Source organism: Argentina silus, assembly GCF_951799395.1.
Source record: "Argentina silus genome assembly, chromosome: 6".
Lineage (NCBI taxonomy): Eukaryota > Metazoa > Chordata > Actinopteri > Argentiniformes > Argentinidae > Argentina > Argentina silus.
The window spans coordinates 18,646,499-18,663,998 of record NC_139660.1 but is presented as its reverse complement, the minus strand read 5'-3'; the positions used below and the strand labels follow the sequence as shown (position 1 = coordinate 18,663,998).

At 48.5% G+C, this 17,500-nt stretch overlaps 1 protein-coding gene across 1 annotated transcript in view; it reads right to left on the bottom strand.

Annotated features, from left to right (window-relative positions):
* Window positions 1-14,066: 14,066 nt before the first annotated feature.
* Window positions 14,067-17,500, bottom strand: part of ror1 (receptor tyrosine kinase-like orphan receptor 1) — a gene marked incomplete at both ends in the record, with an annotated part of 101,537 nt that continues 98,103 nt past the window's right edge. Inside the window, one exon of the mRNA XM_083672349.1 lies at window positions 14,067-15,542. Coding sequence (XP_083528475.1) covers window positions 14,067-15,542 — 1,476 coding nt within the window. The remainder of the gene's footprint in view (window positions 15,543-17,500) is intronic.

The following is a 17,500-nucleotide window of genomic DNA, read 5'->3' as shown; positions in this document are numbered from 1 at the left end:
AGACTGTGGCACATCAAACAGAGTGCCCCCCCCCCCCCCCCCCCGCGCACACACACACACACACACACACATCAAACAGTGGAGACGACGGTTTCGTCTAGCCTCTTGCTGTGCGCTGACGCGTGCTGGAGTCTCTGTGTGATGTCTTCTGCACCAAGCTCACACACAGCACAAAAACATAATCACACACACACACACACACACACACACACATCAGCAACAGCCTACAAACAGACATCCATCCACAGGTACAGTTCTATTTCGAACCAGTGAACGCTCTTCTCCGCTAATTACTAGTTGAAAAACACATGAAACAGAAATGCTGCACTGCTTTGAACTATTACAGCGAGAAGACGCCACGATGAATAGCAACCATGTGATAAATGTGCCATGACAGTGGAATACCGGTTTCAGTGCCTTTCAATAGCCTGATGTTGCTAGCCACTGTTTATCTCTGGGATCACTTTCTGGCAGCAACAGTTCTGATGTTGCTAGCCACTGTTTATCTCTGGGATCACTTTCTGGCAGCAACAGTTCTGATGTTGCTAGCCACTGTTTATCTCTGGGATCACTTTCTGGCAGCAACAGTTCTGATGTTGCTAGCCACTGTTTATCTCTGGGATCACTTTCTGGCAGCAACAGTTCTGATGTTGCTAGCCAATGTTTATCTCTGGGATCACTTTCTGGCAGCAACAGTTCTGATGTTGCTAGCCACTGTTTATCTCTGGGATCACTTTCTGGCAGCAACAGTTCTGATGTTGCTAGCCACTGTTTATCTCTGGGATCACTTTCTGGCAGCAACAGTTCTGATGTTGCTAGCCAATGTTTATCTCTGGGATCACTTTCTGGTAGCAACAGTTCTGATGTTGCTAGCCACTGTTTATCTCTGGGATCACTTTCTGGCAGCAACAGTTCTGATGTTGCTAGCCACTGTTTATCTCTGGGATCACTTTCTGACAGCAACAGTTCTGATGTTGCTAGGTACTGTTTATCTCTGGGATCACTTTCTGGCAGCAACATTTCCAATGTCGCTGGCTCCTGTTTATCTGTGGGATCACTTTCAGGCAGCAACATATCCCAACATAGTGTCTAAAACACTAATCCCCCCAGGCTTGTGTGTATCTATGCAGACAAGTCGTTTATTTGAGAAAAAAAATACTTCATTACACAAGAAACCAGGAAGCGGGCCTCGTTAAGAGAGAAGGATTTGTCTTATAGGATTAGTTCATTTGCATAATTTTAATTACAGCGCTCGTCCACAAAGCCACCTGGCTGGGGAAGATAAAGGGAGAAAGGGAGAGCGTGTCTGATTAGCAGGGAATCCTGCCCCATGAATACATTAGCCCAGATCTGAGGAGAGACGGGAGACAGGCAGGGAAAACTGCTCCGTTTGTGGCTCTCATTCCGGTCGGGAATGCGGAAACATTCAAACCAAAGCAGCAGAGCATGACTGTATCGACCACAGAGGTAAACAAACAAAGGGGAGTTGATAATGTCGGTTAGACACTTGTTAGAGCTTGTGTTTACACCATGGTGCTGGCCATTAAATGTTCCTTTCTTAGCACGACTAACCCAGCTGTAAAATGGAACAATTACTGTGCTAGCTTCTCTCTCTCTCTCTCTCTCTCTCTCTCTCTCCATCCATCATATCCCAGTCTAAATAGAGGAGGTGTCCGTCCGTGCAGGATTATCCTTAATGGCACCTTCAGTTGCATCACTGAGAACTCTAAACAATTCAAACATGATTTAAAACTACATTGAAGTGTATAGACACAGTGTACAAAGAAACACTAATCACAGGGTAGAGGTTCAACCAGTGGGATCCTTGGGACGACCCTACCCTTAACCCTAACCCTAACCCTTACCCTAACCATAACCATAACCATAACCATAACCATAACCATAACCCTAGCCCTAGCCCTAACCCTAACCTTAACCCTTCCCTAACCGTTTTAACTCCAATGGGGTGATGTCAGAGTTGGCCCGTCCCAAGCATCCCACTTGGCATTGACCAGTGTCTTTTCCACAGCCATCCATCTGAGCTGTTCAGGGACCAGCCACCAACCACTTCAGACTCCCACCACTGCCACCATCCATCAGCAGGCAGGAAACACTCCCAGGACATCAGCATAGTCTCAGGGTCTTCTTCTGGCAATGATATCTTCCCCCAGAGAGAGGTAGGGGGGGAGGGAGGGAGAGAAGGAGGGGATTGGGGGTAATTTAGGCATGGCATGTGATAGGATGAACAAGGTCACTGATTCACCCCTGACCCTGGCTGCATTCCAGTCGCTGACCTCTCCCTCACCCTCCAACAGGTCCTCTTCTGCACAACAACATGGAGGGAGGGACATGGGCCACAGAGAACTGAGTGACAGCCACTAACCAATGGTGAGGCTGGTTTCAGATAGACTCATAGCCAGTCTTGAGCCAATCATGAGTACAGTATCAAAACCACCATGTATCCAAAAGCAGCCATTGGTTGGCATAAAATGCTCCATCTCTGGTGGGGTTTTCTGTCCAATGGAAACCAACCATTACGTTTCAGGATTATAATTTGCGGGTGGAGTGAGATTGGTCCAAGCCTTAATTTAATCCAGATCTTTGAAGGGGTAAATCTAATGAGACAGATACAATAAAAAGTCAACAGTAACCCTTTCAGCACTGAATGTGGGAGAGCTATCAAAGGGGAAACTCAGGGAGTCGCTGCTCTATCGGTTTTTAATCTGAGTTAGCCGCAAAGCTAAGCCATAAATAATGCACACATGGACATGATCTTCTCAGACATTGTTAAAGGGCTGTTGGGAGAGGAGAGGAAAAGAGAAAGAGAGGAAAAGAGAAAGAGGAGAAGACAGAAAGAGAGAAAAAGGGAACATGTCTGAGTCTGAGGGTTTGAGACAAATCTGCTCCCACAAAAGACCCTCTATTGCCCTCCATTTTTTATTTTTTGGGGAGAAACTTTAAAGCAGGCCCAGCAGTTGCCATGACAACGCGATTCTTTGAGGGTTTTTTTCTTCTCTTTTACAGCCGAATATAACCAGATCTGTTCCCCCCATCCCCCCCCATTCTCTTTTCCTTCATCAGAATTTTGCTTTGAAGACTAAGCCGATTCCCAGTCGAAACCAATGCTATTTCTGGCTGTATTTAAGGCTGAGGCACTAGCTTGGTACAGTGTTTTGACATCAGGACAGTAAACCTGTGTAATTGTGTGTCCGTGCGTGCGTGCAATGCATGTGTGTCTGTTTTTCTGTGTGTGTGTGTATGTGTGTGCCTGTCTGTTTGTGTGTGTGTGTGTGTGTGTGTGTGTGTGTCTGTGTGTCTGTGTGTGTGTGTGTGTGTGTGTGTGTCTGTGTGTGTGTGTGTGTGTGCGTGCGTGTGTTTGTGTGCGTGTCTGCGTGTGTGTGTCTGCGTGTGTGTGTGTGTGTGTGTGTGTGTGTGTGTATGTGTGCGCATGTGTATCTGTGTGTGTTCGCAGAACAACAAACAACAGGCTGATGATTAGTCTGCTTGCCAAGTCTGCTGGTTTGGGCTGATAATGACAATGTTTGTGTGAGCGTGGAGGTATGTATCTGAAAATAGAGCCGCCTTTGCTCAGAAATCAAAGCTTTTAGACTAGAGGAGGAGAGGAGGAGAGGAGGAGAGGGGAGAACATGAAAGAGCTGAGCAGTGTTTCATTGCCATGCTAATACAGAGTCATTATACATTCAACACTAGGCCTCTGATAGCAGGTAAAGATTTAATATTAATCCATGCAGCTCCAGCCACTTAAAATAGCCCATAGAGGATATGAGTCTCCCCCCATCTCTCTCCCTCTCTGTCCATATTCAATATTTCACTCTTCTCTGTGAATAATGCAGATGAGGCTTTGTTCACTTCACACTTACTGAACCAGGATATGAAAGAGTGTTCATCTATGATACGGAAGGAGGGATGGAGAGGGGGGGGATCAGAACAGTGGAGAGAAAGTAGAGGATATAAAAGGCAGGGTACTTCTGTGTCCTCGGAAAACACGTCTGCGTCAATGGGGTTGGAGTAGAATGATCCTCTCCTGAAAGCTTTCCTCCTGAGTCACAAACAAGAAAAAGAAAACCAGAAAGGACGTCTCTCAAACTGCAGAATAATCGTGTCGAACACACGCTGAATGCTGGTAGGACATGTTGTGTACTCTCCTAACCCATTTCCATCATTCTCCTGTCACTGCCACATTACCAATTTATCTCCCAAAATGGCTGACAGATGTATTCCGTCGTGGTACCGATGGTCACCAGTGCATTCCTGACACATCAACAACTTCATTTAAAAACATTCTTCTGTACAATTAGCTATTTTCTACATATCGTAAATCTTAGACACGGGCGTTCTCTTTGGGTGTTCCTGCTATATCACAGAGATGTTGAAACCAAGCACATTTAACTCTCCCTCAAAACACATCAAGGACCGGTTTCACAGACAAGGCTTAAGCCTAGTCCTAGACTAAAAAGCATCCTCAGTGGCAATTTGTCATTGAAAGTGTGAATTAGTCCTGGACTAGGCTTAAGCCTTTTCTGTGAAACCGGCCCAATGTGTAACACATGTGATTTGGAACCACACGCTCTTGATGAGGTGGGCCTGTCTGAGACTTCTAAGCCCAGATGTAGCCCCTAGTACTCTGGGGATGTCCTCTTGGTATAACGGTTTACGTCTGTGGCGTAAGATTCGTGGTTCAAACCCTGCCTGTCACACAAGCACAGAAATAAACTGCTCCTCCTCTTTAATGTGATGATGCTTGAGAACTGAGCAGGTTGTGACATCATCAACTATCCACATCATTGTCTGTCCCATAAGGCTGTTCAGTGTTCACCAACCTGCCCAGTAATCTCCCAGTCAACCTTCTCTCTGGTAATGTTCCCCCAGAGATCCTGATCATCATATCAGCCCAGCACACCCATCCATACTGATACAACAAACCCCATGTTCAAGAATCCAGGTTGTCAGGGGCCTGGCCCTCCCTTTAGCCCCAGGCCAGGGGCCCTGGCGTGGGGAGGAATTTCTGGGCTGAGTGGAACCAGACTTGGGGGTTTTGGGGAAACAGAGCACTCCGGCCTCACCCCTGGAGCCCAGAGCCAGGTGGAACACATTAGGCCTCCATTCCAGCACGGAGATGGATGGATTAGACTGGGAGCTGGACCCCATAGTGGCGCGGGGAGGAGAGGGGAGGGGAAGGAGAGGGGAGGGGAGGAGAGGGGAGGGGCGGGTAGGGGATGGGGACGATGGGGGACATCAAAGTCAAATGGCCATGATCATAATAGCCCACCACAAGTTATGGGGGAAAAAAAGATAATTTTGGCCTATAATTTCATTAGTTATGGTGCATAACCACCTAAAGAGGAAACCAACAATAAATCTAAATTGCATTTTGTAAATCAAAAAAATGCTAGTGGTTAGACATGTCAAATGAAGCACTGGTATTGCATGCTTCTTTTTGTTTCTCATGAGTAAGCAGCTTTGGAATAACAGTAGTAGTCTTAGTCATCCCAGGAGTAAATTCCCCTCTCCTTGTCCTTTATATACCACAGAGAGTGACTCAGGAGGAGCAGCCGTTTGTGCTTGGCTAGCTAACCACAGTCTCAGTAGCAGCCGATTGTGCTAGGCTAACTAACTCCAGTCTCAGTAGCAGCCGTTTGTGCTAAGCTAATTAACTCCGGTCTCAGTGGCAGCCATTTGTGCTAGGCTAGCTAACTCCAGTCTCAGTTGCAGCCGTTTTCGCTAGGTTAGCTAACTCCAGTCTCAGTACCACCCTGGGCTAACTAACTCCAGTCTCAGGAGAAGCCATAGGCTACCTAACTCCAGTCTCATGGTGTGGATTACCTTCCTGAAGAGGTGAATGACCCGTTTCTCCATATCCTTCCTCCCTCCTGCTCATGTCATGTCAGTCGGGCCGTCCCAAGGATCCCACTTAGAATTTACCTATCGAGGAGTGAGCCAGCGACCACCTCTTCCTCCACCTTACTGCCCTGACACACACTCTTCACCTCCTCCACCTGACACACACTCTTCCTCCTCCACCTCCTCCACCTGACTGGCATGACACACCCTCCTCCTCCTCCTCCACCTGACTGCCCTAACACAATCCTCTGTCCCTGAGGAGCTGAAACACTCCGTCACATTCCATTCAAGGCCACGATGATTGTCTTCACAGGCTCATTGTCTAATCACAATTGTTACTGCAGCTTTACTGCAACTAACCCTGTTGTTTAGTGTGGTGTCTGTTCTCTCTCTCCCCCCCCCCCCCTCTCTCTCAACCCCTCTCCGCCCTCTCTCTCCATGAGTACTGTGTGTCACAGTCTCTCTCTCTTTCTCTCTGAGGCTGCAGCAATGTGCTGCCACTATAAACCTAACTGCTTCGGTCACTATCACCAGGGATTACTATTGTAATCAGCCTGAATATCCTTATCCAAAGGCTCTGTTAAAGCAGCTGAGAATGTAGTGAGACATACATACGCACAGAGATTAGCCCAGCTACAACGAGAGAGTGTGGGAAATTGTGTTTGTCCCTCTGGGTGCATTTCCAACCACCCTCCCTCCTCTAAGATCCAGCACCGTGCCTCTAACTCATCTCGGCACCATCAGAGCCAGTATCCAGAAATAGATTAGGCCTGTGAGTAAAGTACAGTGAACCAGCTCACTGAGCCTCTGAAGTAATTTATATCTCATCAAGCCACAGTTGGCAATTAGACACTCCAGGACCGCATTACCAAGGGTTGCTATAGGCCAACGCTTTGCACAATGAAGTGATTCCAATTATGTACTTCAAAACAAATCAGTTAAAATTTTAAATGGCTTCTCACTCTAGTCTAAACGCTCGGTGATGATATAGCTCGGTAATGATATAGCTCGGTAATGAAGACCAGATATATCATGCTCTGTCCACTGATAGGCTGATCATGTGGCATGTGACTTCACAAGGCGGCCATGTTGTGGTCATGTGATCTGAAGACCTATGGAGCGTGAAAGGAGAGAGGAATGCGGACCTCTCTTTACACCCTTCAGCCCCATTGTTCTCGTTCCTTGCTGGGTCATATGAGAATCACTCTGACGAAGAATGGGACTGTGAATGTTTAAACCACTCAATTCCTGGTTGTGTTGCCATGCACTGTTAGGTCCAGCTGACAAGGCTTAGACAACAGAGACAGAGTCAGGTAACTACTTCGATAGTTAAGAGACATTTCCGAAACAGAAAAAAAGTCACATGACAAGAATATACAAGAACTTGCAGCGATTTTATCTACATACTGTAGTAATGATTTTTCAAATCCACACATCGAAAATCAGGACCCTTACATTTCCATGTGTAACCACGGTAACCGACAGCTTATACTGACAGTAGCCCGGGAGGCAAAGTGGAAAATGATTGGCCACTTGAGAGTGTTCAAGGGCCTTCGTGTTGACTTCCCCTCCACAAGGTCAGAGCCAGCCGCCAGGACAGTGCTCTCCTTTAACGGGAGGTCAACTGGCTGTCGTCCCTCAACAATAATAGTTCATGTTCTCTGACAATCGGGGGCTTGTTTGAGGCTCCGCAGCGATGCAGAGAGGAGGAACAGTCAGAGCCCCCGGGACAGAGGAGTGAAAGTTTATACTTCTCTCCCTCCCTCCCTCCCTCCCTTCCTCCCTCCCTCCCTCCCTCCCTCTCTCTCTCTCTCTCTCCCTCCCTTCATCTCATCCTGCCTTTCATCTGTTGACAAAGCCACGTCAGCTGTCACAAACTGGGGCATCCTTGTTAATCTGAGCACCTTTATCTACGGCCTGCATCATCTCCAGGCTGCTGAGATATTAGACCCACTATTGTATGGAGAGGGAGGTGTGGAAATAATGACTGGTCCATAAAGGACCTTCCCCCTCTCTGCCATTAAAGAAAGAAAAAAAGACAGGAAATGATGAAACAAAACCGATCGAAAAAAACCCCGATAGAAATTTGTTCTGTTCCACCTCAAGTACATTACGTTTTTTTTTTTTTTTAACAGGCTCATCTATCTGTTCATCACTCTCTCCTTTTCCTGCTCTCCTGTTTCTAGCACCTCTCCCCGCCCCGACATTCCCTTCTCTCTCTCTCTCTCTCTCTCTCTCTCTCTCTCTCTCTCTCTCTCTCTCTCTCTCTCTCTCTCTCTCTCTCTCTCTCTCTCTCTCTCTCTCTCTCTCTCACTCTCTTAGCCTCTTGTCCTCTCTGCATCCCTGTTCAAATCCCCTGCAGCCATCTGCACGAGACGCTACTCATTCTGGAGGCTGGCCACTGGAGGTCAAAAAAAAAAATCAGAGGACGGGCTCATTGTGATGCATGGAATGTAACGAGGAATGCGATCAAACGTGTGTGTTGTCATTCCGTTCCGTGCATTCCAACGGCGCGTTTGCCTGCCGTTCCTCATTCCGTTCCGTGCATTACAATGAGCCCCGTCCTCCGATTTCCTGCCTCCGCCAGCCTCCCCTGGCAGACCTCCACTGATCTCAATGACATGAATTATTGAGGATCAGGGCACCGACTGAAGTGAGTGATCTAGACGGGGTTTACATCAAAACTCAAAAGAAAGAGAGTCTATCACGCTCTTGCTCCGATGCTAATTATTTATTGGACTGGCGTTTGAGCAGCAGCTGCCTTCTTCAGGGTTTCAAGGTTTACATCAAAACACAGCGGCTTCTGTACACTCACACTCTCAGACTGGGTGCAGGGAGCCTACTGTACATCATCACAAGTGGTTCACAATCTCTTCTCCACTCCTCCTTCTTTCAATTAGACATTGGAAATCAATCTATCCCCCGGCAGGCAGCCCTCTTCTCTTCCCTCTCCGATAGAAATGGATACAGAGAGAGAGAGAGAGAGAGAGAGAGAGAGAGAGGGAGAGAGAGAGAGAGAGGGAGAGAGGGTGAGAGAGAGAGACAGAGAGCAGACCATCAGGCTAGCTCCAGGATAAATGATCCAAACGCCTGTCTGTGATATTTGCAGGATATCAGTCGGTTTGTAGCATCTGGTTCTCTTCATGCGAATGGCTGGTCCCAAACTCTGACAGAGCCCTGGCCTGTGAGACACAATCTGCTGTTCCCAGCTCGCGCGCGCTCTCTCTCTCTCTCTCTCTCTCTCTCTCTCTCTCTCTGAGACTGCATCAATCACAGCTGCTTGCCTTCCTCCTCTCTCCCTTTTCTCTTCTTCTTCCCTCTCTTCCCCCTCTGTCTCTCCCCCTTTCCCTCTCTCCTTCCTCTTCTGTCTCCCTTTTCTCCTATTCTCTCTCTCCTCCCTCTGTCGCTCCCAGTCACCCTCTCTCCTCCCTCAGTCTGTCCCTGTCTCCTTCTCTCCTCCCTCTGTCTGTCTTCCCTCCTCCTCTCTCTCTCTCTCTCTCCTCCCTCTCTTCTCCAGAGCTGAGACTTGTGAGAGGAGACTCTGAGGAGTTCAAGAATGCAGACAGCCTGACATGTCCTGCTCCGTGGGGCACATCAAAATTTTAAGGCTACATCAATATTTCATCAGTACTGTGTGCATGTGTGTGTGTGTATGTGTGATCGTGTGTGTGTGTGTGTGTGTGTTGTAGGTGGTTGTGTAAAGGTATGTGTGTGTGTGTGTGTGTGTGTGTGTGTATGTTGTCGGTGACTGCTCTAGATCAGATTGGCTCTACCTATCCCACTCGGGACCTGGCCAGTTGGCTTGTGGATGGATGTATTTGTTGATTTGCCAGTCATTACCTGTGAGTACTACTCACAAATGTTTACACCAGAGAGATAAACACACATATGGTCTCAATCCATACACAACAATGTACTAACAGACATCATAAAAGTTACTTTTACAGTCCATATTGCAATGGACTTGAATAAAAGTTACTGACAAAACCAGCAGGCCTGACAAGCTGTATACTTCAGAACTGTATAACAGAACACTATATTCAAATGGCTCAATGTGTGCTGCATACGGTTGGAGACAAGCCAGGCAACAGAACCTGGTCAAGATCATGATGTCACAATCCCAGAGTGGAGAACAGAAAACGCTGGGTCGTGTTCCAAACGGGAACGGTGCGAGCTGGACACAGTGCCTGATCAAAAACATTCCCCACATCAAATCCTCTGCCACACACACACACACACACGCTCATACAGACACAGACACATGCGCGCGCACGAGCACACACGAGCACACACACACACACACACACGAGCACACACACATACACACACACACACACACACACACACACACACACACACACACACACACACACAGGTCCAGCTCTCCCTGCCAGGAGTGTGTTCATCTAATCATTTCTCCATATGTGCACCATTACTCTCCCTTTCCTTGGCAAAGATACACACCTTGTTCTTTTTACAAAGCATGGAAATTCAAAGATATTTTGTTTATTGAGGGCCCAGCAGAAAGTGATTCCAGGAGTAAAGGTATACTCTCACGCACACACACACACACACACAAATGCTGCACACATTCACACACAGACACACAGACACACACACGGAACAGTGAGACCTGGATACAGTCATGATCAAAAACATTCCCCACATCAAACTCTTTGCCACACGCGCACACACACACACACACACACACACACACACACACACACACACACACACACACACACACACACACACACACACACGTAATAGGAGCAAGGGCAATACTAACAAAACAATACCTTGTTCATAGGTTCAAATGTCAATTCGATATAACACAAAGGACCCTATTGTGTATGTTGGTAAGATCTATACTAATTCCATCTGCAATTCCTCTAGGCACGGTTATCTCAGAGCCCAGATCAGGAATAACTATGTTGTACAGACTACGCAGCATGTATTTATGCAAATAGCACTTGGCAAAAATCTATAACTTTGCTTCTCAGACATTCTTTATGTGTGACATGAGACTCACACACTACTATTGGAAAAGTTATATGATACAAAACGATAATTAACTTAATTGCACCATCTTGTGGTCGAAGATGGATATGAGAAATGACTCGAAAGATGATCATGTTGCCAACATGCAGTTTACATTTACATTCACGGTATCTGCTGCCCCCTGCCGGACGTTTATCATCATTACAATATTGTCCAACCAGACTTGGGATGTCTACCAATCCAATAAAGAACAGTGAAGAATTCCTAAACTAATAAACCTAAATGTTTCCTAGAAATAATGATAATAATAACCCATTATAACCAAACAATGTAATTTAATAATGATTTTGCCATACAAAACATCTGTGCAAAAATCTTCAGACAAATACAAAGACAAGGCCTCTTGGTCAATAGAATATGCATGTAAACCTCTGCAATGAATACACCGTAATCTAAAAAAAGATGTTTGAAAAGACTGTCTTAAAAATAAACGGATATAAAACAATAAAAAAAGAGTGATATTTTGACAAACACAAAATACCAAGTCCCAAGATTCACAGTCTTGTGTTAAAGTGGTTTTTGAACTGTTATACACACACATACAAATTCATAAAACGTCAGAGGATACCTGTATAAAACTCCAGATACCTAGGTAGGTAAAACTGCTGTAGAATAGGAGAGTTGTGGATGTAAAAACAAAACAAAAGCTTATTACAGGACAATTTTGTACCTCTGAACAGTACGGGACCACCACTCTGCACATCTTAGAATCATAATAACAGTAATCCCTCTGGGAGAACGGTACACAAATGAACATGATCATCTTCATTGACTTTGTACCCTGATTAAAATCAAGAGACACCTAACATGGCGGGCGTGTAGCTAGTTGTAGGCCTATATTAAGGGAAGAAAGACAAAACGTACGTGTCTTTGAACTGGTTAGTGAAACGCCATACGATAACTCATTCTATCTTAAGGTACGATTTGACGTATAGACAAACAAAAAAGAAGTACTGCATTACTACTTACTTACGTACAAGTAACCAAGTTCTAAGCTATTCATGTGAATTCTGTTGTGGTTGCACTGGTATAAGGCCACGGTGAAGTGAAGTGCTACCAAAGCTAAACCTTATGATTGTCTAATGCTGCATTCAAGTGCTCCTCGAAACGAGGACACTCGTACTACTAGGAAGTTTAGAACATCTTGAAAATGTCCGACTCTGCAAATTGCTTTCCTCTGAGAATTCAGAGTTTTTCCACTTGGAGCTCTCTCAGAATTAGAAAATATGGAGCCCTCCTGCGCAAAATCCTACGCTAAATCTTGGTGAGAAGCTCTGAGTTTCCTGGGAGCACTTGAACGCACCATCACTGTACAGGCTAAGGGTGAGTCTGTCTTTGTATCAAATAGCTAGTTGCATAGCAACAAACATATTCAACTGAGGTGAATTATACTATACTGCAGCTGCTTCTGTGAATGCTCTGGTGTGTTCCCTCTTAGAAAAAATGGTGCTACTTAGAACCAAAAAGGGTTCTTTGGCTGTCCTTTTGGGTTCCATGTTGAAGCGCTTCCACAGAGGGTTACAAATGGAACCCAAAAGGGGTTCTTCAAAGGGTTCTCCCACAGGGACAGCAGAAGAACCCCTTTGGAATCCTTTTTTTTTTCTAAGAGTGCATGGAAGGAACTTGACTTCATCCCTGTATCTTATCGAACGCTTTTTCGATCCATCGGAGCCAATCTGAGATTCTCAGGACATGGCTGATCACTGAGCCAAAGAGGCCGTACGTTTATCACACCCATTTCTTCATATCATTAAAAAGACAATTGATTGATCAAAGACTGCATAGCCTAGCTTAGCCAATACGAGCCATGTTGCATAGCTTCAACCAGATAGGAGAGACATGGTAGAAAGGGAGGGAGACAGCATGGAGGACCCAGGGCTGGTTAAACACCGCTCTGATTCAGCCTTGTTCGTAGTAAACCACTTAGACATGTACTGGGTGCCTGGGCCTCATGTCTTCATGTGCCCTTAGTCACTGTGACCTGAAGGCATCACGGTCACATGATAGTACCAGGGTTAGGGGCTCAATTCCATTTCAATTCAGTCAATTCACGAACGTGAGCGGAAATCCTGATTCGAAAAGCGTAAGGAGGAGATGGAATTGAACCCAAGGCCTGAATAATACAGTAATAGAGACAGGACCTGTGACCATGGACGTGATAATACAGTATCATATACAGAACCCTGTGTGGGGAGAGAGATAACAGGGGGAGCTGGGAGGATGACGAGGCAGAGAGGATATGAGTGTTATTGTATATAGTTCTGCGGGGCCTCTTTCCTCTGGGGGGGGGGGCTCCATACTGAGGGAGTAGGCTGCTTTGAAGTCAGATCACATGTCTCTGAAGGGGAGGGGGAGGGGGGGATTAGCTCCTGGAGGAGAGCAGGGCCCGATGGGAGAGAGGCAGATGTGCTGACGCAGGCTGAGGCTTCATACGTAGCGGAGGTGGTTTAGAATCACGCTCTCTCGTGGTGAGGTAGCCCTCTGTGTGAGACTTCAAAGCCCAGACGTAGCCCTCATACCACGAGGATGTCTTGTGGGTTGAGTCTGTGGAATCCATGCGAGAGCATCCCCCCCCCCCCGGTTCAAACCCCGCCGGTTACACATGCCCACGCTGTCCGATCAACATGACACCCAGCCGCAAGGCTCCTGAAGCCCCCCAGTCCAGACGTCCACACTCTGCCCCCTGTGCAGATCTGAGGGAGTTCAATTCACAACGGCGCTGTGTCTCACAGTCATTCTGCTGATGGGTGTGTGTGTGTGTGTGTTGTTGACACACCTGAGCTTCATCAGGGACAGGCCTGGTTCCCAGGCAGGCAGGAGGCGAAGTGTAGCTTCATCAAGGCCGTTGAGATTCAGAATGAGAAAACAGGACAGGCTTATTCTCTCTCCCTCTCTTTAAAAAAAAAAAAAAAAAAACCCGCCCAAAAGAAACGTATTTTTTTCTTTTCCTTAATAAAATGGTTCTTTGAATATAAATCTTTGCATTTCATTCAGGATTTATATACTGTATTTACACAAGTAAAAAGTTGAGACGACAATAATAATAATAATAATAATAATAATAATCATTTTCAAAACAAAAAAAAAACACAACAATAAAACCCATCAGCTCCGACAGGTCAGCTGTAACGTGGTGTTGTGGTCTACAGGTCAGCGGTGATGACCGTGTCAGTGTACAGGTGTCTGTTGGCGTCAGTCAGCAGGGCCGACCCCTGCGAAGGGTCCATCTGCATCTGCTGCAAGGTCTTCTGGGACATGTGTCCGTACACCTGCATGGTCCCGCCCCCGGGCAGGGCGGAGATGGCCACGCAGTGAGAGAGCAGCGGCGTATTGGCGTCCTGATTGGACCCCGTGGACGGCACGCTGGTCACGTGACCGGTGCTGGTGGAGCCGCTGGCGCTGCTGGGGGACCGGCTCTTGGGCGGGGGGAGGTGCTGGTGCTGGTGCTGGACCACCCGGGTCGGGCCCTGTGGGGGGAAGTGGGCCGTGGGGAAGGCAGCGTACCCCTGGGGGATGGGGTACCCGTTGACGGGGATGAAACGCTGGTTCTGGCCCATTTGGGCCGCCATGGGGGTCCAGCCTGCCATCTGGCCTGGCGGGGGCATCTGCTGGGTCGGGTAGAGGTACCCGGCGGCCGTGGCGTAGCGGGGGTTGCTGAGGTTGCTGACGGGGCTGGCGCTGAGGGAGGTGGTCTGGGTGGTGGCGTTGCCCCCTCCTCCGGACGGCGTGCTGGAGCTGGCGTGGGACGAGAGCCCCTCCCACGCCCGGAGGCGCGTGTGGAGGTCCTTGAAGCGCGGCCGCCTGGCCGGACCCTCCTGCCAGCACTCGGTCATCAGGCAGTAGACGCGGGCGGGGCAGTCCTCCGGGCAGGGCAGCAGCTGGCGCTTGCGGACCATCTCCATCACCTCCTGGTTGCTGAAGCCGTAGTAGGGCTGCAGGCCGTAGCTGAAGATCTCCCACAGCACCACGCCGAACGCCCACACGTCCGAGTCCGAGCTGAACTTGCCGTAGGCGATGGACTCCGGGGGCATCCAACGGATGGGCAGCAGGGCCTTGGGCTGGACGCGGTAGTAGTCGGAGGCGTAGATCTCCCGGGACAGGCCCAGGTCCGAGATCTTGACGTGGAGCTGCTCGCCCACCAGGATGTTGCGCGCCGCCAGGTCCTTGTGGACGAAGAAGTGGCTGGACAGGTACTCCATCCCGGCGGCCACCTGGATGGCCAGGTGCAGGAAGTCCCCGTGGTCCAGGCTGGACTTGACCGTGCCGTCCTCGTCGCTGCTGCAGCCCACGTCCGAGTGCGGCGAGCGCATGATGAGGAACTCGTGGAGGTCGCCCTGGTTGAGGAACTCAAAGAGCATGCAGACGGGCTGCTCCTGGGTCACCACGCCCAGCAGACAGACCACGTTGTGGTGGTGCAGCTCGGCCATGACGGACGCCTCCTGCTGGAACTCCCCCCACAGCTGAGGGGAGGAGAAGTCCTTCAGGGTCTTGATGGCCACCAGCTGGGCGTGCTCCATGCCGGGCAGGTACAGGTGGCCCTTGTAGATCTTCCCGAAGCCACACTCGCCCAGCTCCTCCATGAAACGCACGGCAGACAGGGGCAGCTCCTTCGCCTTGGTCTGGCCGGAGGGAGAGAGAGGGAAGAGAGAGGGAGAGGAGGGGGGGGTGAGGGATTGAGGGAGGGAGAAGGTGAGAGTTGGAGGTGAGGGAGAGGGGCAAAGAAAGAGAGAGAAAGAGAGAAAGAGAGAAAGATATTAAGAAACAAAGTTTCCAACCTGCTTGATGTTCATAATTATCCTGGTATGGGTTTGTGTGGACATTCAAACGTAACCGACTAAAATTGGTGTGCCGGTTATAATTGGAGGAAGGCAAATTGCCTAATGTAACAGAGAAAGTTCAAATCCGTGTGTGTGTGTGTGTGTGTGTGTGTGTGTGTGAGAGAGAGAGAGAGAGAGACGTATAGAGAGATATTGCCTGGAGAGTTAGTAATTATCCATTACTCTCATACTGTATCCATTATCTCATCTCCTCAGCTCTGCTCTTCAATAAATCACTTCAGACTCCGACAGAAAATGCAGAAATGCTCAAACGCCAGCCCCGAATCTGGCAATGCGCTCGCAACTCAAACAACCATTTGAGAAATTGCATGTAATTAATTTTCTTGCGATCCCCTAATGTGGAATGAAAGTGACCCAATAATAACAGAACTAAGTAAACCTCTCATGATGACAGACAACTGGGATTAAACGCCCAGCTGGGACTGAACCATGAGAACAGGGGAGAGGGGTGGGGGGGGGTGGCGGGGTTGGGGGGGGGGGGACTGTTCACTGACTAGGACTTAGAACTCAAGAAACGGAAAAAAATGCCCCATTTGTGGAATACACCCCAACACAACTCTGAGAAGACATCATCGCTGCCAGTGCCTGCCAACACAAGAAACCATTCTGTCACACCCCTCGGGAATCTGTTACGTTCATAATGTCAGCCCTTCATGTTCAAAGTCATACGAGAGCTCGATACAGACCTACAATATGGAATGTTTTGTTTGATACTGAACACTCGCTCTTTGAAGCCTTGTGTTCCATCACTGTTCATATTGTCTTATCATTCAAACAGACCTCAGGTCGCCTCTCATCTGTGGGTCTGGCCAGGTGATCCAGGGAGGGGTGGTTGGGGGGGGCGGGGGGCGGGGGGCGGGGGAGAAAAGATGAGCGATTCCAGGAACTGACAAATTAAATTCCTGACAGAGGCCACAGTCAGCTAGACGGTGTGTGTGTGTGTGTGTGTGTGTGTGTGTGTTTTGTGTGTGTGTGTGTATGTGTGTGTGTGTGTGTGTGTGTGTGTGGGGGGGGGGGTGGCTGGTTAGCAGCTGAGGCTGGGGGGGAGGGTGGAGGGTGGAGGTTGGAAGGGTGGAGGATGTTACTGTCATAAAGGGGGGACAGATGTTTTTGGTTTCGGTTGTGTTTCCCCGGGAGCCAAATGCGGCTCGTCCTCCACGTACCGCGACGGGGCGGGGCGGGGCCCGCTGTCACGAACCACGACCCCTGGGTGACCGGGAGCAAGGGAGCCTGCTGGGTAGCAGTGACACAGAGGAGGAAGCGGAGTGAGGGAAAGGGAGGAGGAGGAGGGGGGGTAGAGGTATTTAGGGATGCCAGACAACAAATACTTCACGGTCTGAGTCTGTCTGTGACCCTGTACTGTACTTGCCACATGCCGATACATATCAGTTATGATGTGGTAGGGACTTGAACTATACACCCATGTCCCTGTGTCTTCGTACTGTCAGGTCACAGCTGTAGCTTTGAGTCGCGTCCCTGGTCTAACAGCATCAGTTCACATAGTAACCAGGGGAGGCTGGTGGAGGTAGACATCGCAGGACGGGTTCGTTGTAATGCACGGAATGAGAATGAGGAATGGATTCTGTTCCATGCATTACAATGTCCTCCGATTTCTACCTCCAAACAGCCTCCCCTCGTTACTATATAAACACGTGTGTTTCGATACCGTTCCTCGTTCCGTTCCGTGCATTACAATGAGCCCCGTTTCTGCCTCCGCCAGCCTCTACCTGATACAGTAA